At 43.4% G+C, this 22123-nt stretch overlaps 1 protein-coding gene across 1 annotated transcript in view; it reads left to right on the plus strand.

Moving 5' to 3' along the window:
- TFCP2L1 (transcription factor CP2-like 1) overlaps positions 1-22123 on the plus strand; it is a 37194-nt gene that overhangs the window by 5915 nt on the left and 9156 nt on the right. The window contains exons 2-8 of the mRNA XM_009996231.1: positions 1444-1520; positions 2910-3061; positions 17244-17320; positions 18914-19019; positions 19286-19392; positions 20012-20164; positions 21784-21894. Of these exons, the coding sequence (XP_009994533.1) occupies positions 1444-1520; positions 2910-3061; positions 17244-17320; positions 18914-19019; positions 19286-19392; positions 20012-20164; positions 21784-21894 (783 nt within the window). The remainder of the gene's footprint in view (positions 1-1443; positions 1521-2909; positions 3062-17243; positions 17321-18913; positions 19020-19285; positions 19393-20011; positions 20165-21783; positions 21895-22123) is intronic.

Genomic DNA, 22123 nt, shown 5'->3' on the forward strand with positions numbered 1-22123 from the left:
GGGGAATGAATACCTGATCTGGCAGGGAGGCTGGTAGAATGAAGGTAACCTGTCAGTGTTTCAGGAACTAACTTCAGCTTTTGTGAGTATCTGCCACTGTGACTGTGGTGGGTTTGATCTGGGACTGAAAGTCCTAAAACCAGTTTTATGGCCTCAGGTGTTTCAGGGAAGGTCGGTTGAATAAAACCCTTTTTTTTTTTTTTCGTAGGGACCTCTAACTCTGGCCAATTCACTCTCCATGGGAATGTGTCAAGACATGCATTTCTAGAGGGGCATTCTTCTGCTGAGTTGTGTCTTTCTGAAGGCTTTCCCTGCCCACTTGCAGCAACTTTGCAGAGAAAACTGAAATAGTACCATCTTTGAAGTAGCTGTCAGAGAAGTTTTTAGCAATTATAGCTCTTAGAGATCAAAGGCTTTGTGTGTATCTGAGACATCTGTGTAAGTTCTGCCATACCCCCGTGGTATTTGTGGTTATAGCAAGACAATTCTACAGGAAAATGCTTATAAATATTAATTCATTATTAGGGAAACCCTGTATGTATTTCATTCTCTGTTCTGCCATATGGCTGAACTGTCTCAAATAACTTTCTTCCCAGGTAAGTGGACTAGCCCTTGGTTAAGACCAGAACTGTAAAGCTTTACCATAAAGATGAAACTTGGGACAGTTTTAAGGGTGCCTGCTTGTTGTTTTTTTTTAAAGGATGTGAACTGTTGTAGAAGCCGCTTTTTCCAAAACTTGATTTACAGCTCTTGAGTGAAGAGAGTTGAACAAATATTACAATGTCTTAAATACTTATAGCTTAGACATTCTTTTAAGCCTTGATCTGTTGTTCACAACCTTCCAAGTTCCAAACACTCCTAATACAGTGAAGTATTTTAGAAGAGCTAAATGCAAAGTCACAGGTACCACTCACCGTTAGTTCAAATACTACAGGAATAAAAATGTGATTAATTTGGAGGGCTTCATCAGCACTTTAATATGGCAAAGTTTTTAGAAATCAAATAACGGATTCCTTTGTGCTTATGGTCTTCAGTCATCACAGCTGTTCCAGCAACTGTAGGGGTGTTAAGAGCCTGGTGTGAAATACAGTATTTGAATTTCAACTTCTCCACCATTTCAGCTGAGTAGGTACAAATTCCTCACCCTTCACTGTTAAACCTGGGGCAGATTTTGTGCGCTGTTTTTTTGCAGAACTGCAGAAGCTTTCAGGCTTCTGAGTGACCTGTTCTCCTCTGTAAAGCAACACGTGCTCCAGGAGCACTGTGCAGAATCTCAGCACCTGGGGTGAGTGAGATCATCACTCTGTGGAGCAGGATCAGATCCTGCCTGCGTGTGGAGCAATGCTATCTGTTTCAGAAATCTACTGCAGGCACTTCTGTCACTTCATTACTGTAGTAAATCATCATCACTAAGGGAAATAAATTTGCTCTCTCTGGCTGCAGTTAGGCAAGAGCTTGGATTATGTCAGTAATGCCACTAAGCAACTGGAGCTGGATGCCTTTGAGCTGGTGGCAATACGGTGTGGGGTGAGGTTGGAAAAGAGAGTGGAAACAGAGATGGGTGTTTCTTTTATCTATATCTGAAATGGCACAGTTTGTTCTCTGGCTTTTATTTTGCCATAAATAGGAGTACCTGTGTTTGAACCAGGTGCTTCAGCAGTTTGCTGTAAATGCTGCACTGTTTCACTGATGACCTGGGTGGCCTTCAAGGTTGTGGGTGCCACGAATGAATGCCAGGTAGATCATTAATGGAACAGACAAGGAAAAAGTTCTTAATGCCCTTTCCATATGGAGCAACTGGCATGTTCCTGAGCAGGTTTTCTTACATCTTTCTGTGTGTGGAGGATTAGTGAAAGGAGCAGAACTGCAGCCTCTGTAATGGGAATCTCAAGTCTTCACACAACTGGAGGAAATGGAGGTGGAAAAAAATTAATAATCTTCTTGTTCTAAGCTGTCTCTGTGCTCAACATAATCCTCCTAATTTGGAAGGAAATTAACATCTTAAATAGGTGGACACAATGATCAGAAATATTAGCAAGATGAGAAAGGCTAATGTGGTTCTTCAATTTTAGACATGCTAAGATAAGGATGCTTATTCCTGACTTCTCATTTTGTACTAATCGTTCTGTTCTGCTCTCAGCCTTGTTAATACCTGTTTTGCTTGGGGATTAGTGTGGGTTGGGATCAGTTTGGCTGTAAATCAGCAGGCAGGTCAGCACGAACATCTTGTAAAGGAGCCAGAACTGAGACTGTGCACAGGCCCTGGTGAAGCTGCTCCTGAGCACCTGTGTGGGCATTTCTGAAGTCGCCCCATGTTCTCTTCAGATCTTAGCAATTGGGACCAGGTTTATTAGAGTAAAAGGAGATGTTATGAGTCAATTAACCCAGCAGTTAATTTACCTGAATATTTCCTTTTTACATAAGAGCTGTGTTTGTTCCTGACCCTTGGCTGCTACATGTAGACGTTTTACTAATCTGACATTTAGCTGTCAAAAAAATGTGCCCTCTCTTGCCTTTTTTTTTTTTCTGAAAAGCATTCATCTGAGAACTCAAGAACTCAAACATGTCTCCACAAGGATGAAGAACCTATTCTTGATAATTTTTTCTTCATCCAGATGATTGCTTAATGGAAAAGTGAATCTGATTTATGCTTTAAAATAATAAATTAATTCTCAGAAATGCTGTAATTGCTAATGATGCATCCTTTTGTGTCTAGTGCTGACATCTTAGAGGCAGAAGTTGCCGTGTTGCATTATACAAGCAAAAATATTTCATTTTTAGCTGTCATAACTCAGTGTTTCTCCAGAGACCATCTCCATTATCTCAGTGCATGAGAATCAAACACAGATTGAGGTGAGAATATTCTGTGCAGTCTTTGTAACTAAACATGTGTGAATTGTATGTTGCAGAGATGTCCTTGCATTGCCGATCTTCAAGCAGGAAGAACCACAGTTGTCTCCTGAGAATGATGCCAAACTGCCTCCCTTTCAGTACATCCTCTGCACAGCCACGTCACCTGCTGTGAAACTGCACGAGGAAACTCTGACCTACCTCAACCAAGGTAGGCTTTGTACTACACTGAAGGAGGGCATCTTTCCTGGGAGCAATTAATGAGAGAGAGGTTGAATCCCATACTTGTGCCTTACTGGGAGGGCAGTGGGATGGGAAAAAGAGGGGAGGAGATGGGGAGGGGGATGGAAGAAAGGAGGATTATTTAACTTTTCACATTTATATACCAGATTGTTAACTGATATAAAATAATGAAGTACCATTGATGTAACTGTTAACTTGATGCAGTATTATAGCGTGCCAGTTCCCTGTGGCCAGGTCTGGCTTGATCTCAGACAATTTTGACTGCAGCCTCCTGCCTTCGTCTTAACAGGCCAGATGAATTAAGCAGATTGGCAGGCTTGGGGCTGGGGAGGCCTCTTGATGTTGCAAGTCTCCAAGCGCAGCTGGAGGGCATTGCCAGAGGAGGAGTTCACACATACCCGGGGCCTTCTCGGTGGCCTGGGCAGTGCAGCGTCGCTCCCACAGCCCGGGTGATGTGCCTCTGCTCAGCCCTGAACTTGACAAGTTGCTGGTGTTCAGTGCAGGTTCTCTCTGACTGACCTCATAGGCTACTTTTCACTCCTGGCTAAACAAGCACCGTGTGTTTCTCGAGGCTTTGCTTTTTACCCCCGTTTTGACAGAATTTGTGCAGATGCGTCTGTGGTTAGAGTTTGGCTGTTGCTTTGCAAACCTCTGCTGCACGTGTGTCCTGGAGGAATCAGACTTCTCCAGGCACAGATTATGCTAAAATTTACTACACTTACTTTCTGCCAGGTTGTAAACAAGGGTATTAGCCTAGCAACAAACTGAAGGCGCTCTGCAACCGAAATCCTCCCCAGCTTCAGGATATTGTCCCAGTTCTTCAAACTGTGCGCTGAGCAGGAAGCTCACCCTGGTGCTGCTCTGTCTATGTTTTTCTTGATGTTTGTACAAAGCAGAGATCTAACCTCAGGTGTGTCTGGCTGCTGGATCTGTGTTGCTAGCTGGTAGACCTGTGCAAACCTCCTCAGAAGTTCAGCCAAGTGCTGCAGGCTCTATCCAAGCAGCCAGATGTTTCCTGTCACATAAGCTGACACGGTGTTGTCTCACAAATTAGAAGATTCTTGAGAATCTGGGACTGTCTTCTCAGTTTATCCATTCAAATTCAGGAGACCCCAGGAGGTGATACAGAGCATATCAAGGGTGAGATGGAGATAAATATTCTTACGAAACATTAGATTCTTTCCTGTTTCAGAGTAGAAGATTTTATATTGTGAAAAGCAGGTAACTGCCAAATATTTCAGCATATGTGAAGCAGTTCCTGCTTTTTACCTTGGTAGCACAAAAGTTAGAGAACTCTTTACCAGTGCCATCAGTTTTATAAAACTGTGTGGCTAGAGTAGTCTAGTTTTCTCTATGTAAAGTAAGATTGTTCCTGCCTTTGCAGATAGATAATGTTGTGTTAGGCTTTCTCTCCTGCTTGCTATCTCAAGGAGTTGTCTCCTGTTCCATCTTGACACAGGACTGACCTGTTTCCTGGGCAGACTGCCAGTTCCTGTCTATCTTCTGCATCTTTTTATCCCTCAAGGGGGAAGGTGGGATGTGTCCTTGCAAAATACACCCTGGAGAGCGTGAGGTTGGACAGGCCTGGAGCAATAAAGCATCGATGAGGCTGGCAGGAGCTGTGCGGTGGGGTGAATTGGGAGGGGACCTGGGGGGCAGAAGTGGGCACTCCTTGGTGCTCCCTGGCTTGCCACAGTGGATGGAAACAGCACCTTTTCCTAGAGGGTCTTTGGGGTGACTAATGGTAAAAGGTGGTGCATCTCCTGACAGCGATGGAGGAGTCACTCACTGGCTCACTGCTTCCTGTTCCTCTTGGCAGGAGCTTTGCATCTGCCTGCCACCTTCTCAGGATCCCCACCTCATGTATTTAACCTCCCAAGGAGTTCAACTTGCTTCTAACCCTGAAATGCTCTTGATTTCTTGGAAAAACCTCTCGATAGTCAAGGCTCTCTGTATGCGGATGGATTTCTTTGTTCTTGAGATCTTGCAGTGCACCTACTTTAAAAACCATTCTGCTTCATTCCAGCAGGTTGTTTCAGAGTCCACTCCATTAATGTACTGTACTCTTGTTCCCAGCATTGCCTTTTTCCAGTACTGAGGACAGGCCTTGATCATAAATTTGTCTTGACATGTAGTCTGCCTTGACACTGAGGCCCATAGACCAAAACCCCTGGCTTGTGCTAGTTAAGAAAAGGGACTGGAGTCTGCTCCTGTGTGGATATAAGCTGCTGTGAGAAGCTTGTGTGTTCATTGAAGGTAACTACAGATACAGGGAAAAGGGGATGCTGGTCACATCTTTTCAACCAGGGAGTCCAGTTTCTATTGGTGGGATGTCAGTGAGGGCATTGTCTGAGGTTAAGAAGAGAGAAGGATTTGTCTTGCGATTCCAAGACAATGAATCAATATGAATTGGCAGGTAACCTCTCATTCCACTTAGAAATTTATGGTTAGGAATTTCTAAATAAATGAGTATTTTGTCTTTTTCATTACATTTGTGTCAAAAGCATGTTCCTCATGCATTGCCTTTCTGGAATGAGAAATAAGAGGTATTTCTGTTTAAAGCCAAAAATTTAGTAGAATTTTCTTTTCCTCTTAGCAACACTTCTCTGTGGGAACCTCTTTTGCTTCTTGAGCTGTATGGTTTCCCAGCACATACCTGTTGTGTAGATGTTTTCTCATCTCTCCTCCAAAACCAGAGGAGGGTGCTGCAACTCTTTATTTTGACCTGCTCAGCATAAGCCAGGGAATCCCATGCTAATCTCAATTGTCCTGTCTGGGCTAGAGCTACGTGCAAATTAAAGGCTCTAACAGAAAATTAGTCTCATTAATAGAACTAGATTGCATGGGCCTGAGGAGGTATGTGAAGGGGACCTTGAGGCAGCCCAGGCCTCTGGGGCCAATACTCATGGCATGGCAGAAGAGCTGTCTAGAGCACTGGGACACAGCTGGAGATCTATAGCTGTCTCATGAAGCAGTTTAGACCATTCCCTACACTTTATCACCTTATCCTGAGTGTAAGCAAAGGGACAGCTCTTGCACCTTACCCTCTTTCTGTGCTTATCGTGGACTGGCCAAACACCCTCACACAAAACTTCCCTTCTTTGTCATATGCTTAAGTTTTGTGATGGATTACCTTAGCAAATGGGTAACTTCATTAGTGGATGTCCCTCCACCTTGTCTACACTGGTGAGAGCTTCAGTTATGCCTGGCTTTCTAGTAAGGTGCCACCAAGGCAAAGTGGCTGTTCCAGCTCCAACAAAGCATATCCAGTGTGGTTACTTACCCAGATTGCAAGGACTGGGTTTGAGGTTTTCTGTTTGCTGGGTGAGTGTCGGTGCTTGCTATCCAAATGTCCCTTCTTGACTTGAGCTCTTCACCACTCAGTAACTGACCTTTTGTCAGTGTGAAGCAGCTCTGCTCCCTGTCCTGAAACACTTACTCCACATGAGCCATTCAGTGGTGGTTGCTAAGTGGACCAGCTCAGGAGATTGTCCATGTGCAGAACTGCATAGAAGAAAGCTTGGGTCTGACAGAGATAGGAAGTGGGGAAAATGGGAAGAACTGGATACCAAATTGAAGGCCAAGTTACATAGCAGAGAGAGAAGAACTGGTGGAGAGATTCAGGTGAGATCCAAAAGGGTTTTATATGGGCTAGGAAGGACTGTCCAGTGGCTGTGTTTGTGTATATACGGGAATGGGCTCCAGGCTTGTGGAGCACAATGACTTCTCATAAGCATTACTGCTTGCTGGAGAGACCCAGAGAGATGGTCAGTGGCAGTGAGGAGGAAGAGGTCTTTGGCCTGGGCTTTCCACAAGGGTGAAAGAGGAAGCTGAGAGGATTCCTGAGCTTGAGACCAATGTTTTAAGTAAGGGTGGGGGAAGCATTTTTGAGGGAGCAGCTTAGCTGTTGTGTGGAGTTGATTTGGGGACATTCAGGAGTGGCAGGCTCCCAAGCTTGTCTGCTCCAGTTTGAAACCATGAGTGCTTGCTGGCTGCAGCTCTAGAACCAGCCTATAAATGAAGTAACGAGTCAAATCTTCAGCTCAGTTTCCAAAGACTGACTCATTACACTTGTCCTTCCTGATCTCTTCCCCCCAACCTTCCTACATTCCTTGGGAAACTGGAGCCAGATCCCTGCTAGCCCAAACTGAACACGATCTTGGTTTCCTAATCCTCATGGCAGTTCCTACATTAAGAGGTTATTACTGGCCCTCAGGAGGATTACTCATCCAACGGGACATAGTACAGGCTTATTATTATGGTGTCTTAACACCACTCCACCTGCGGACCATGAAGCTGATAAAGGTGCTGTGTCCTCACATCAGGAGCTGCTGCTGGCACTGCTCCTTTGGTCAGGGATCACATCTGTCAACACAGCTACGCTGTCCAGAAGTCTGCAGCACAAACATCTCCTAACGGTTTTGGAACTAGCCCGCCTTTTAGCACTGTTTCAGTGTCTCTTGTGGATAGGGATTTTTCAGACAAACAATCAACCAGCAGCCATGTTACAGACCGCTGCTTTAGCAAGAGAGCTTGATGCAGTTGCATATTCCATGGTCTGCAGTCATACGGGGTGTGGTTTGACCATGGCTGGTTGAAACCAGTTTTAAACATGGGCAGAAATGGGAGCAATGAAGGTGGTTCCAGAAATTGCTCCAGGAGGAATGTGGAAGAAGCAAGCACTGTACAGTAGATCTAATGCTAATAAATGTGAGGAAATAAAATCATTCCTTCAGAAAAACAAAACAAAAAGCCAAGAAACACAAAAACCTGAAAGTCATTGCCCAAGGGAATCATCTTGCAGTGCCAGAACCACATGTGGACTGAGCTATTCAAGTCATGATTTTGTTTCATGACTAGCATTGGGTTGGCTCAGAGCCTCAGATCTAAATTACTCCAAGTAGAGGGTGGTTAAGATTGATGGCAGGGAGTCACTGAGAGCAGGCTGTGTGACAAATCCAGCCCTGTCCCCCAGTGGCATTTCAGAGTAGCTGGCCATCACCTGCCTGTAACGTTTTCCTGAGCTCTGTTCAGCTCTCTAGATCTGTGGTATGTGACTTGTGGTTCTTGGCCATGTGTGGATTTTAGTATACAGCTGGTTAGGGTTAGGAAGGCTGGCCATCTCAATGTTACAGTGTCTTCCAGGAGTCATCTTTATTGCCAGTCCTAGACAGTTCAGAAAACAAAAAAAACCAAAAACCCAAACCGTGAGGGGAAAACCAGTAACATCTGAGAAGACCTGTGGTGATACTGAAAGTATTACTGTAGAGGTAAATAAGCAACAGATGCCTCATGAAGTTAAAGGTGGATTTAGTTTGAACCTGGGTCACACCTAGACGAAAGCCCAAAATTTCAGCCCTCAGGTGCAAAGGTGTATCCAGGTTCAGGACACATGCACAAACTGGTGTGCTTTAAACTGTGCTGTGTTCAGAATCTGGTGGGTGTTGTCCTGGTCAGCACACTGCAAGCATATCCTGGTTTCTCCTGCAAAGAAGGGTGCAGAAAGCACTGGGCAGCTGAAGGGGACATCTATGAAGCTAGTTGCTTGGGTGGGAGATTAAATTGCTTACAACAGAAGGCAAAAGAAAACCTTTGCCTCCCTTAAAAAGTCTAAAGTTCAAATTCAGTTGTCTAATCTTCTACAGCTCGAGAACCCAGTTTTAAACACTGAGATTTACAGTAAATGAAAAAAGCTGTTTTGTATTGACGTTAACTCATACGTAATTGAGTTTTTATGGGGTCACAACTGTCTGAATGTAGTTTTCCTGGAACAATTCTTTGTTTGCCTAAATGAAGTGTAGAGAAGTCTGAGTGACCAGCTCTGCCTGGGTGTGCTTCTGGTTTAATTATAGCTCCATTTGTGGGGATATTTTTTGCTTTGTCCCACGCTAAGAGCTGCCTCTTTTCCTAACAGTCACTGCCATTACTAACCAGGCCCTGGGTATATCCAGGGGCTCTGCTGCTGGTGGCCTTTCCTCTGTGGACATGTGCTCCACCCTTGCCCGAGGTCACAAGCACAACAATGACTTTTTGTCCTTGAGACTAGGAATGTCAGTGGCTGCCCACCTATGGCATCCTTGGTCCCTGGTCATTGTGGGATGCTGTGCTGCTCCTTGACCCTTTTCTGTTCCTGGGTTTGGATGGCTTGAAAAGTGGCTAAAAAGGCTGGTTTGTCCTTCCTGTTTCTCAGACTGGCTACTTGGTATCTTTTGGTTCTTGTGGTGCACATCTTTGTCTTTAGAGGAGGAATTTGTCTCCTGCCTGACTTTGAAGACAGTTCTGAGTAGGTTTTGGTGTCTCAGCTGAAGCCATTAATTGTGCTAGCAGCAATTTCCCCATATGTTTGGCAGCTCTGTCTTCACTTGGCAGCCCAGGATAAACAGCCCTGTCTCCAAACCACAGCATCCCTAAGCTCACAATGAATCTTGCTTCAGATGACAGGGCACCTCTGCATAAGTAGAGCATCTGACTTCTGTTGTCCCTAGGAAGCTAGAATCTCAGTTGACTTTTAACTAAGAGGCTGTTTTCTATTCTTTGTGTAGTCATTTCTTCTGTTGTTAACATCTGGATGAAATTCAAATGAATTGTGAACTTGCTGGATTGTAGCCTGTGCACAATTCCTACTGGAAGCCCCAGGACTTAATTTTGTACTCCCACTTCCATAAATCTTCAGTATCTGTGAAGGAAGTTCTCCAAAGTTCCTCTGAGAGTAATGATAGGAGAATATCTCTAAGGTTTGTTTTTTTTCCTTATATTCCATGTCACTTTTTAACTTTCTTCCATTATCTAGTCATACTTTGAGATTCTCATAATTACAATAGTGAAATTTTTGCCTGTGATTTTACAGCATTTGCTGTCTGTATCAATGTATCTATCTGTGCAAGCAGATGTGGAAATTTTTCAGCTAGCTTTCCCTAACTTGCAGTGTCATGGAAGATCACATTTTAGGTAGTAATAAGAAGCTTGGAGGCACTGTAGGTTTGACATGATTATCATACAGTACACCAATAAAAACAGCTACCTTCTTTCTAAGGAGGCTGGGGAAAAAAAAAAAGCCTTTTTTTCCCCCCTTAATTTCCTACCAAACATTTATTATGTGTTTCTGAAACCAGACAGCAGATACTTGAGCAGTGAGATTTCTGTTATTCCAAGCTCTGTGCCACATTTGTGACCTGTGTTGAGGGTTCAGTCTGCTTTGATGGGATGATTGTCAATCACATCTTCTCCCCTGTTCTGTGATAAGCACTAACTGAGTAGCCAGCGGTGGGAGTGGGACTTGCTTTCTCCCGCTTTCTTGCTGTGGAAATGTGGTGAAGGAAGTGTCTTACCTCAGGGTGCCTGAGGGAGCTGCTTGGTGGGGTCAGGCATCTACTCAGCTCTTCTGCATCTGTCTTTAGTACCCTCACCCCCGACCATTCTTCTTAGTTATCTGAAACTCAAGTAAATATTACACACAAAGCTACTCCTACAGAGCTATAAAACTTGTTGTCCAAACTGACCTAGAGCAGGTTGAAACCAGAAAAAGCCTGTATTTTTTTACTTACACAAGAAGGGGCTGAGGTTTTCTGAGCTGGACAGATGTGACTGAGATAGTCCTGAGTGTTTCAAGTACATGCTGGAGAGGTGGAAATACAGGAAGAAATTATTTTCACAAGGCAGGTATTTTTTCCAGCTTTCCATCAGAAGTCTGTAATTTCTTCACTGATTGATTTGTGTTAAGAATCAAAGTTTATAAGATGGCTCAGATCAGTCGGGGTCCAACAACATCAGCAAGATCTGTGCAAGAAAAGCCCGAGTGCACACAGTAAAATTAGCAACTGGGAGCATCTCTGTGTCTACTAGCTGGTTTTGTGTCCTTGGTTCAAAGTAAAACTGTAGTCTTGGAGGGATTAAGTGTACACCCCTCTCTTTTGAGTGGAAACCGCTGTAAATGAGGAGTGTTTCTTTTAGTGCCTGTCAGCTATGAAGTGTCACCACTGTAAAATAGACCATCTTCAAAAGTCTGGGAGGAGTAGGGCTCAGCCAAATGTTCATATAGTAAATGAGCACTGAGTTTTTCCTCCAGCAAACTTGACTTCCAAGCATGTGTTTGACTTTCCCACAAGAAAGAGGTAGGGAAGGCAAAAGAAGGGACAAAGAAACCTCCTTGAGTTGGGGGCGGTACTGTAAAAGGAGGAAAAACATAGAGACATGATGACAGTGTAGCTCTGTGGTGTTGTAGTAGTTGAATTGGTCTGCTGAGTTCCTGTAGGCAGGCTATCCTGAGGCCAGTGGCACGTGGGGCAAGTATCCTCGGTATTGGACTCAGATGGGTACTGTGGAGCAAAGGGAAACAGGCGGCAGGTGAAGGGCAAGACTGAAGTACTAAAGCAAGGAGTGTGTGAATTGTGGTTCTTACTGCCACAGCGTAAGCAAGTTCAGAAGGAGATTGTATAAAAGAGGAGTTTGTGAGCATTGGGCATGATTGGGCAGCTTGATATGGATATGTTCTGGACACCAGAAACTGGGAAGTTATGGCCAGGAAAGGGCAGGCTGTGTCCACCCAGCTCCATCCCTGGGCACTTACAACTGCTTGTTGTGTTGAAGATGAGATATGGGGCAAGATGGGCTACTGTTCCAGGATGACTGTTCTCTTCCTTTTGCATTTCCTGGCCCACAGTTGGTCCTCCTTTGCAGGATTTCCATGTTCCTAGCTTAGCTGGAGCTTTCAGGGTGGCCTGTTGTGTAGTTGGTGAATTCGTAATATCCACTGGATGAGCACCTGCAGCATCTGGTCAAATGAGACTGCAGTAAGCAACTGCAGAATATCCACTGCCATTTTTGGCCTGGGGTGGGAGGATCCTGCCCTTGCTTCTTGTCCTGCAGAGTGTCTGCACACAGGACCCTTCAGGAAGGCTTGTGTTAAGTTTTATTTTTGCTTTTGTCTGGCTAGAAAGGGGTAGGCAATCAAGCAGTCTAGTTCAGATGCCAGCTCTGTCACTCTTGCCTGTTTGTCCTGTTGTTTCATTAATGGTTCTTGTGAGATAAATCTTTGTGTGCCTGATGCCTTGAATAGTTGCATTTGGCTGTTTCAAAGGTGATCCTCCTGCCTGCTGGATGTGCTTTGGTGTAGGAGGATATGTTCTATTTTTTTTCCCCTCCCCCTCCTCCTGCGTGCTGCGTTTGACTGTCAGCATTCCTTTGCCTTTATCTGTGCTCTATTTAGGATGTCCATATAAAGTTGCTAAATGGAATTTTTATTGACTAGCTTGGCTTAATAATCAAACAGTTTCCAGGCTGGTTCTGTCTAGTGCTGTGTGGATCCATTCTGAGAAAGACTTGCATTTGCTGTTTTGTTTTTTTCTTTCCACCAATATATGTTGGGGATATTGCTTAGGATAAGGTTAGGATTTCATTAATTGCTGGAAGGGCAAGCAGACTGCTTGGCTTGATCAAGTAAGGCCTGAGTCATACTGGTCTGGAGCATCAGCATCCTAATTAGAAATGAGTGTATTGTGTTGATGTGTCATGCAGAAAACCACAAAATGCATAGTGCAAGTGACCCTTGAAACCTAACACCAAAACAAACAAACAAAAAAAGCAATCAAGATATTGTGGTTGTATAGCAAATAATCTTTGAACAAAATGTAACTTTGAATTGAAATATTGATAATCTTCTATAATCAGAAGTTGCCTAGAATTCCTAATGGCTAAATTCCAGCAATGGAAATTAATTAAACTGTTATAGCTTGTACCTTTTCAGCATGTGAAAATGCTCCCATGTTGAACAAAACTATTTTTCATCCGTAGCAAATTGATGACTCTCCGTTCTTTTGTCCCCAAACCAAGTGGTCATGCCTGCATTTAATGTGTGTTAATTACCAAAGACAATAAAAGTTAAAAAAAGTAAACAGTCTATAAATCCTCCTTAAGATAGATGCAATTGCTTTATGAATCACCAAGCAGGAACTCCTTGGACCTGGGTGGTTACTACTTTGCTGGATACTACTCTTGTTTGTAAAACAGAGTTGCTCAAACACTAACCAGCCTAGGAGGAGATTGCATAAATTCACTGCTGCTCAGGGAATGTCTGTTCAAAATACAAATTACAGTGTATCATCACCCACCCAGGTTTTTATTGGTGCCCCTGAAGCCTTCAGTGAAGCTGGGACACAAATTGCATCTCAGGAATTTAATGTGGTTTTCCAAATATTTATTACCATTCTGTTCCCTGCCTGAGGTAGGGAAGAAGGGCTGTGGCAAACTCTGGGCGAGGGGAGCTCCTGCAGGAGGCTGCTCTGGCCTCAGCTGTGCTGGGGGTTTGCTTGCAAAATGTATTCTTAATTTAAAATAGTGAGAGAGGTTATTTAGGTGCCCTTGTATGTGTCCAGTATTACAACATGACCAGACACCAGGCTGGTCACTACCTTTGAAGCTGTTTTGAACCTGTGTTGCCTGTGGTGGTGCAGCTCTGTCCAGTGTGGAGAGCATGGAAAGAAAAGGGTTTCAGCAAGTTGCTGGCCTTTAGCACTCGGTTTGAGACTAACATTAAGCAATGTCCAGTATCATCCTGGTAAAGGCAAGCTGCTTTAAAATTGCCACCTCTGCTCTCCATTGCCACAGATGTTCTCTTCAGGCTCTTCCCTCCATCTGAACCCAGTGGATGTTAAACCCTCCTCAGGTGAGGACCAGATACTGGTCTGGTCAAGGTCAGACCATTCAATCAAGTAATTGCAGCCTCTGCACTGGTACCCTCTGCCCTGTCTCCATCTTTTCCAACAAGTGTTGGCTTGGAAAGATGCAGACTAACCTGTATTGATCTGTATTTTCATCTGAGAAGAGCTCAGTATAGGGAACTCTGCGTTTTGGGCTTGGCTAGTAGCAGTCTGTCTTGGGAACTGGGAATACAGTTTGTTTTAGTTACACTTGCAGCCACATTTCTTTACACATTTAGCTACTTGAGTAAAAATTATCTATTATGGATATAGTTTTAGCAGAAAATTGCAGTTTGTGCCTGCTGGTGCTGATGAGTCAGTGATGCAGGATTCATAGATGATCTGTGTACCAGACCCATGAGTGACTTCTTTGCTGTCTTTGACGCCAGGGGGAGTTCAGCTTTCTTCAGGTTTGCTAGCTATTACTCGCTCTATTTTACAAAGGGATCCTGTTTCTCAGCAGCCAAGTACTGATTCTTTGGTTTGTTTGTTTGTTTGCAATTGCTATAATCTCAGAATTGAGATTATAATTAAAAATTTCAGGAGATTTGCTGGTAGTGATGGTGCAAAACATAGGGTAGCCAAAGTTTGGAAGGTATTTTTAGAGGAAAAAATACAATTTAACCATTGGTGCTATAAAAGTACAAGGATCTGAACCCTATCCATGCTATACCATTGTATTATTATTACCATTAGCCACAAAGCAATATATTTACTGGGGTAAGTTGTAGGGAGAATAAATTTTTAAAAATCAATACCAAAACATTTAAATATAAAGGAATTGTGAGGAATTAGGAGCAAATTCTCACTGATAGAGTTCCAAACTGCGTGTTTATGAAGCTTGGCTGGGAACAGTCTTGTTTTGATAACAGTTCTTTGTAGTAATTGCAGTGAAACATTCAGAGGTCAAGGGGAAAGCAGTTAGCATAAAATACCATTTTGATTGAGGTTTTTCATGGCGTAAACTGAGTTCCAGGGCTTCTATCAGATGACCTGTATATCTTTAATCAAAGCATTTTATTTCCTCTTTGCCTTTCCATTTAATATGAACTCTGGCTCCACTACAATTTCTTTTTTACCAGTGGGCAGAATCTGTTTCTCACTCCATGCAAGCTGAGTTGCTCCCCTTGGGGGATGTGCAGTGCCCGCTGTCTGCTGGGGCGCAGTGTTGCTCCTGTCCCGTGCAAGTGTTTGGCAGGTGGATGCTGCAGAGGTTTTGAGTGCTTGATGCGAGTTTGAAGGGAATGTGGCTGACATTTTTATACCCATAATTTTCTTTTCTCTCATTGGAACTACAGGTAAACAAATCATTGTATCAGTGCACAAACCTGTCCCAAAAACCTGCTCATTTCTGAGATACTTGCTGAACGGCTGGTGGTGTTTCTGGTTCTGCTGTTGCCTTCCTCTATAATATGGATTATGCAAATTAATTTCTCTATCCCTGTTACCCTACCTCAGGACAGTCATCAATGTATTTTACTGTCTGTTGGATGCTCCAGGTCTCAAATGCTAAATTTATTTTCTGTAATGATTAATTAGACTAATAGTTGCATGGGAATGAGCTGTAAGTGCAAGAGATGCTTGACTGTGTAAATTTGTTTGAGGCAATGAACTGTATCACCCTGTAGCTGGTGAAATCTATCCCCAAACTGAGCCATTAAGCAGTCAGGCACCTCACACAACATAGACAGGTGTCCTACAGACACACATTGTGCAATGTAGAAGACCAGTTTTGTGAACCTTAGCCTGATCTTTTTTATACTAATGCAACAGTGTTGATTACTTGGGGAGACACGTAATCTCTCTAAAAATTGCCAAGTAAACAATATTAACGTGTATCAGTGGGAACTTCAGAAAGTGTCTTGAATGCAAGTGTGGAAGACCTCAGTTTCAGGACTGTGGTTTACAAAATCTACTTTTGTAGTCCAGCAGCCTTCAAAGGGAGATCACTGCTGTTATTTTGGCATATGTACAGGCAAAGAGATGGGTTAAGAACTACACAGGTTTCTAGTGCTTAATTTGGTACAACCAATAGTTTATTCCCCCCTCTCCCCATGCCCTAAGCCACTTGATGGATTCAGGGGTCATTTCCTGTTTGCAGAACTCCTATTGACATCAGTAGGAGTGTTGTGCAAATGTTTGGGTCTTTGATAAGGCCTCTTTTGCCTTTTTTTTTTTTTTCCTGCAAGCCAGCTAAATAAGCACAGTTATCCCTGTGCTCTAGTGATATGGTCTGTATTCACACAGTCAACCAGAGGAGCTGTGATTCCCAAAAGGCAATGTCCCTGAAATGCTGTGCCCTTCTGACACATCTGCAGTCATAAGTTTCCCATTTCTACATCCAGATCCAGAAATGTAGCATTTTTTTGTCTCTGCTGGTAACAGCTGCTTAGAGGGAGATATATCTGCTTTGCAGTTTTCTGCAGGGCCAGTTCTGAGGAGGTACTGGTTGAACCAGAAAACCCCAACCTGATCTCCTTCTTGGTGCCTGCCTTGTTGTACTTGTGCATTTTTCAGTAAACGGGAGGATAGCAAGATGAACAAGAAAAACTAGCTGTAAGGTATACATAGGCTCCATTAAACCTCATGATCCTGTCCTGCCTCTTTACCAGCTGTATGTTTATTGTACAGAGTTGGTCTGTACAGTGAGCTTTTGTGCTGTATTTTGTGTTTTAAGGTGTTTAAGGTTTGTGTTTTGTGTTTAAGGTTTGGGACATCAATCTCTTTTGTCTACTGTCAGCCTTGGAGAGAGATGTTATTTCATATATCAGTTACTAAACTCTACTGAATTGGTTAAATTCCTTATGCTGAGGGTGATGGTGGTGATGGGATGTTGGAGTATGAATTCCTTTCCAGGAATTGGTCCTTACACATCCTGTAATACCTGTTGCTGCTTTCACACGTGTGTCTGAAGGAGTATCTGTGCCATGGGCAGCCACATTCAAGGGTCTTACAGAACAAATCTTGTATATCTGGTTCCCTGCAACACCTTACAAACTCGGCTGCTCTCTGAAAAAGGCAAGATTTTGGCCAAGTTGCTGTTCTCTGGAGAACAGTACCTAGACCTGTTGTGCCAGCAGCTCTTCACATGCCCATTGCTTCCGCAGAAGGGACAGACAAAGGCAGAGCTGTTACAGCCATGTGACACAGGGGGACAACTGCCTCAAACACTTTTGGGACTTCCTGAAGGGTGACCAGAAAAACTGTAGCAGCCCTGGGAGACAGACTATAATCAATGCCCTTACTGAGAGCTTTTAGCTGCCAAAAGGCAAACCTTCCCCTCAGATTTGTTCTGTGCTTTAGTGCCTACTCGATTACTGGGGGCAAATGCAATATGTTACCAAAAATGAGCTTTCCCTGATCAAACGTATGCTTTATTAGCCACATAAATGCCAGCATGACTCTCTCGTTGCTACAACATATTAAACACCTTGGAAATGTTTCCTTAAACTCTAGGTCAGTCTTATGAAATCCGTCTACTTGAGAATAGGAAATTGGGAGAGTTTCAAGATTTAAACACAAAATATGTAAAGGTAAGGAGAAATATAGATTTCTTTTCTTCCTGCTACTACATACAGCCTCTAATGAAGGGCCTGACCTTCCTCACGCTGAGACAGTGGAAAATACTTTGCCATTGTTTTTAATGGGAGTAGTACTGATGGAGTCATTGAGTCCTTGGGACTATGCAGCTTGGCTTTACAGGGCTTCAGGGGAGCCTTTATTCTGTTCATGATCATGACCCTAGAGTTTCACTGTGAATATTGGGTTCAGGGGAATCCCAACGTTCAGAGCTGAACATGGTCAAAAATGCTGAGAGGCAGATGTGTCTCCCTTTGTAACCCCAGCAGCACAGCTGGGTTGTTACCCGTCAAATGGAGGACCCTGGTGTTTGCATCGTTCTGCCATGCAGATTCTGCATAGGTCCAGTTTACTTTGGTGATGGGCACAATTATGAATGTGCAGAACTTGTGTGGTTTCTCACCTCACAAAACAGTTCAAATTCAAGAATTTGGGTCCAGATCTTGGTTCCGGATCCAACCTTCAAGCTTTCCTCTCCCAAATTCTTGGCTGTTATGCCTCAGGATTTCTTTGGAGAAGTGAGGATGAGTTGCAAAATTTGGATTCCAATCTTAATTTCAAAATGTTGTCCAGATTTAGACAGTTCCCTGTTTTCCTTTTGGCCCATTTCAGGAAGCACATGGATTGGGATTCCAATTTTGCAGGTGTTTCCACTGAGGCTTGCTTGCTTCTTGGAGCTAGGATTTTATTTGAGCATTTCTAAGGTTCATTGACAAAAAATGCTCACTCCCATTTGATACAGAAGTCCCCAGCAAGAGCATGGATTTGAGGAATGGGGAAGTAGGGAGTCATTGACTCATGCTAGAATAGCATTCTCAATATACAAAAGGAGATATTAAGTTAAGGGTACCTTGTACTTTTCTGCCCTGGGGATTGCTCTTACTCCAGCCTTTTTTCTCTCCAGTTATAGACATGGGTGCAGAACTGCAGGCTAGAGATGCAAATTCTCCTGTTACAGGAGTTTTCCTATTCTGCACTCATGTAACTGCATGGAAGAAAGCAGATTACTAGTGTACTGGTGCAAATCCAGTGCCAATGACTGGCTGTTAATGGCTGGAATAAAGTTTAATTCCCACTGGCAAGGTGTCTGGGCATGTCAGCTCCACCGTTGCAGGGACAGGAGAGCTGGCTTTCACATTTACTAGTTAGACTGGGATATACTGGGGTTGGGACATGGTACAGACACAGTAAATATGACCCCCATGTAAGCCTTTTTGGGTTGGAGGCAGTATAGTGATGTTTACGTGGCATGACACCTAAGATGAGGTGGACATGGCTATAGTGCTTCCAGACTGAATCCCAGAAAGCTGTACAGAGCTGCATTATGCAGCATAGACACGTGCTGTGAGGGGGAAAGTGTGTTGCACTCTCACTTAGGGGTCCCTTAGGAATCTGCTAAAGGTTGTGATGGGTCTCTTAGGTGGACCCTCTGCTCTCCTCATGAATGGGAGCGAGAAACAGATCAGCTTTTGCTCCTATGCTGGAAAACCATCTCAAGAGAAGGGCCTTTGGGTCACGTTGTTCATCTTGCCATCTTTTCTTGACAGAGCATCATTCGCGTAGTTTTCCACGACCGACGCCTGCAGTACACGGAGCATCAGCAGCTGGAGGGCTGGAGGTGGAGCCGGCCTGGGGACCGCATCCTGGATATAGGTGAGACTCCTTCATTCCCGTGCAGTTCCTTTGGGAGTGAGGTGCTGAGTTGCCTATCAGGTGTTGGCGTGTGTGTTTAGGGCTTCTATATCCTGCTCTCTTAGGGATCCTGTGTGTCGTTGGGTGGGAAGGAAATCTTGCACTGTAGGTCCTAAAGAGATGTAACATTGGTGGCTTGGCTTTTCACATGCATCTTGTAATTGTGTGGAAATGCTTTCTCTTCTTCAATTTAATAATTTTAAAATTTTAGGGCTTTTCTTCTACAGATATTCCGCTGTCAGTTGGTATCTTGGATCCCAGGGCCAGTCCAACCCAGTTGAACACTGTTGAATTTCTGTGGGATCCATCAAAGAGAGCCTCAGCATTCATTCAGGTAAGAGAGAAGTGAAATCTCTGAGTAAATAAGCATGGTGAGATATCTTAACTCTCCAGGTCTTTCTAAGGTGGCCAAGACATGAAGAAGAGATGAAGATGCTAGTGACTATATAGTGACAATCATGTATAATTAATTTCTAGGATACTTGCTAAACCAGCTTGCTATCTACTTACTAGCTTTGAAGTACTGTCTGCTACAGATAGGACTTTTTAGTTAAAAAAAAAAAAAAAGAAAAAAAGAATGTTGTTTTCTAAGCATGGGGTTTGTCTGGAAGAGACTGTTTCCAACCTGTTAGTTTTGCTTGCTTTTCTCTTTCATGAGTGTTTTTCATCCCAAACTCCAACTATCTGTTTTTAATCTGTATGTGGGATTTACTTAAATCAAAGGATGCTCTTCCTCATGCCCTGTTTCTCTCCAGGCTCCTTGTTCTTCTACTTTTTTTTTTTTCCCCTGAGGAACAGAAATGAAAATATTTTGAACTCTTCTGCCTCTCTTAGTTTCTCAGGAGGAGCTAAAACCTCATGTTCAGGATCCCTGCAATTTCAGGGAATCTGAAATTCAGATTTGCATGGCTTCCAGCTGTTTCCAGAGATGAGCACAGCTTTTGTTTTGCCAGGTACATTGCATCAGCACAGAATTTACTCCACGGAAACACGGAGGAGAGAAAGGGGTGCCCTTCCGGGTGCAAATCGACACCTTTAAGCAGAATGAAAATGGTGAATACACAGAACATTTGCATTCTGCAAGCTGCCAGATCAAAGTGTTCAAGGTATGAGGTAGTTTCAGCTTTGTCATCAACTGGATTAGACAAAGAACACAGGAACGTGTAGTTTTAAAAATTGTGTAACAGTGGTGGTGGGGTAAAAGAACAGGCTTTTAACTGAGTGTGTTTCAGATCTTACACAGGATTTTTGCACAAGAAGTGACATAAACCCTGAGCTGCTACATAGCAATTATAGTTCAAGTCAAATGACCCCAGTGTTGCACCAAGTCTTATGCCAGTCTGTTGTGCCTTGAACACTATATAAATAATTTGTGCTGTGTGGATGTAATAATAATAAACTTTAACTGTGTAACAATTCAAAACTCGATGAAAACCCACTGGAGAGGCATCAGTGCACAAACTGTGCTTCTGTGGATAGAAAAGTAGTCTCTAGAAGACACTGCCCCTCATTAGTTTGTGTCCTGAATCTAATGTGTATTGCAAACTCTACAAAATATAGTCCAGCTTCTTGGGAATATGGGGATACTGGTTTAAGTAATTTTGAGTGACCATGTGGTGCTCCTAGGCAATCAAGACAGTATGGACATCTCCAGTTTCTTTGATTCAGTCCTCCAGTGGAGGACTGAACAGTGAGAGTATAACTTGGAGATCTTAAATTCCCTTTACTGGTTGCAACAGAGTTCCTCTTCATGCTGCCTGGAGGAGAAAAAGACAATTCTCTTCACCTCTGAAGCTCCTGATTTGGACATGGTGGACATGTAGTCAATTAACAAGCTTTTCATAGGCCTGTTTTCTCAAGGGATCGTAGAATTGTAGGATGTTAGGGGTTAGAAGGGACCTCTAGAGATCATCTAGTCCAACCCCCCTGACAAAGCAGGATCACTTAGGACAGGCCACACAAGAAGGCATCCAGGTGGGTTTTGGAAGTCTCCAGAGAAGGAGACTCCACAACCTCTCTGGGCAGCCTATTCCAGTGCTCTGTAACCCTCCTCATGTTGAGATGGAACTTCCTATGTTCTGTCTTGTATCCATTGTTTCTTGTCCTATTACTGGGCACCACTGAAAGAGACTGGCTGCTTCCTCTTGACACCCAGTCCTCAGATGTTTGTAGACATGAATAAGATCCCCTCTCAGCCTTCTCTTCTCAAGACTAAACAGCCCCAGTTCTCACAGCTTTTCTTCATAGGAGAGATTTTCAAATTCCTTAATCATCCTTGTAGCTCTCTGTTGGATTCTCTCCAGTAGATCCCTGTCTCTCTTGAATTGGGGAGCCCAAAACTGCATATAATATTCCAGGTGTGGATCTGCTGCTCCAGTCTCACTTCTATGAGCAATGTCTTTCCTGTTCCTGGAGAAACAGTACAAATACCATTTGAAGCACATAATTCCTGGGGCTCATGATCTGAAATTATTGGTATCAAATCTCAGGACTGTGATCAGCCTACTTTGGAATTGCAATATACATTAATGGGGGATGTTTTACAAGCAGTAGAAATGCTTTACTATGATTTTTGTCTAGAAAATGCAGGTCTGGTCTTTTCCTATATGTAGAGTCCTCATAAATCTTAAGGAGACTTGTGAAAAGATTAGAAAAAAATCTGTTGGCCTCTGTCTCCAAACTTATAATACTTGGCATGAAGGAAAGCTTGTATTTGTGCTTATAGCCTAAAGGAGCAGACAGAAAACAGAAGACTGACAGGGAAAAAATGGAGAAGAAGACCACCCAAGAGAAGGAGAAGTATCAGCCTTCCTATGAGACAACTATTCTTACAGAGGTAAAGTGTTTTAGACCTGTGTCAGACTACTTCAGCATGTTGGGAGATAGATGTGAGAGAAAATGCAGTCTAACTGAGTTTTGGAGATTGTCTTGTGGAGATATGTATGCCCAGATCTGACTGAAATTTAGACCCGAGGGAAATTCTAAAATGTCTCTCACTGTTGAAGTTCATAAAAGATGCCGAAGTTTCTTATGTTTCAGGATATAAGCCAACCATTAACAGCCTG

This window comes from Chaetura pelagica, unplaced genomic scaffold, assembly GCF_000747805.2.
Source record: "Chaetura pelagica isolate M959 unplaced genomic scaffold, ChaPel_1.0 scaffold3, whole genome shotgun sequence".
NCBI lineage: Eukaryota > Metazoa > Chordata > Aves > Apodiformes > Apodidae > Chaetura > Chaetura pelagica.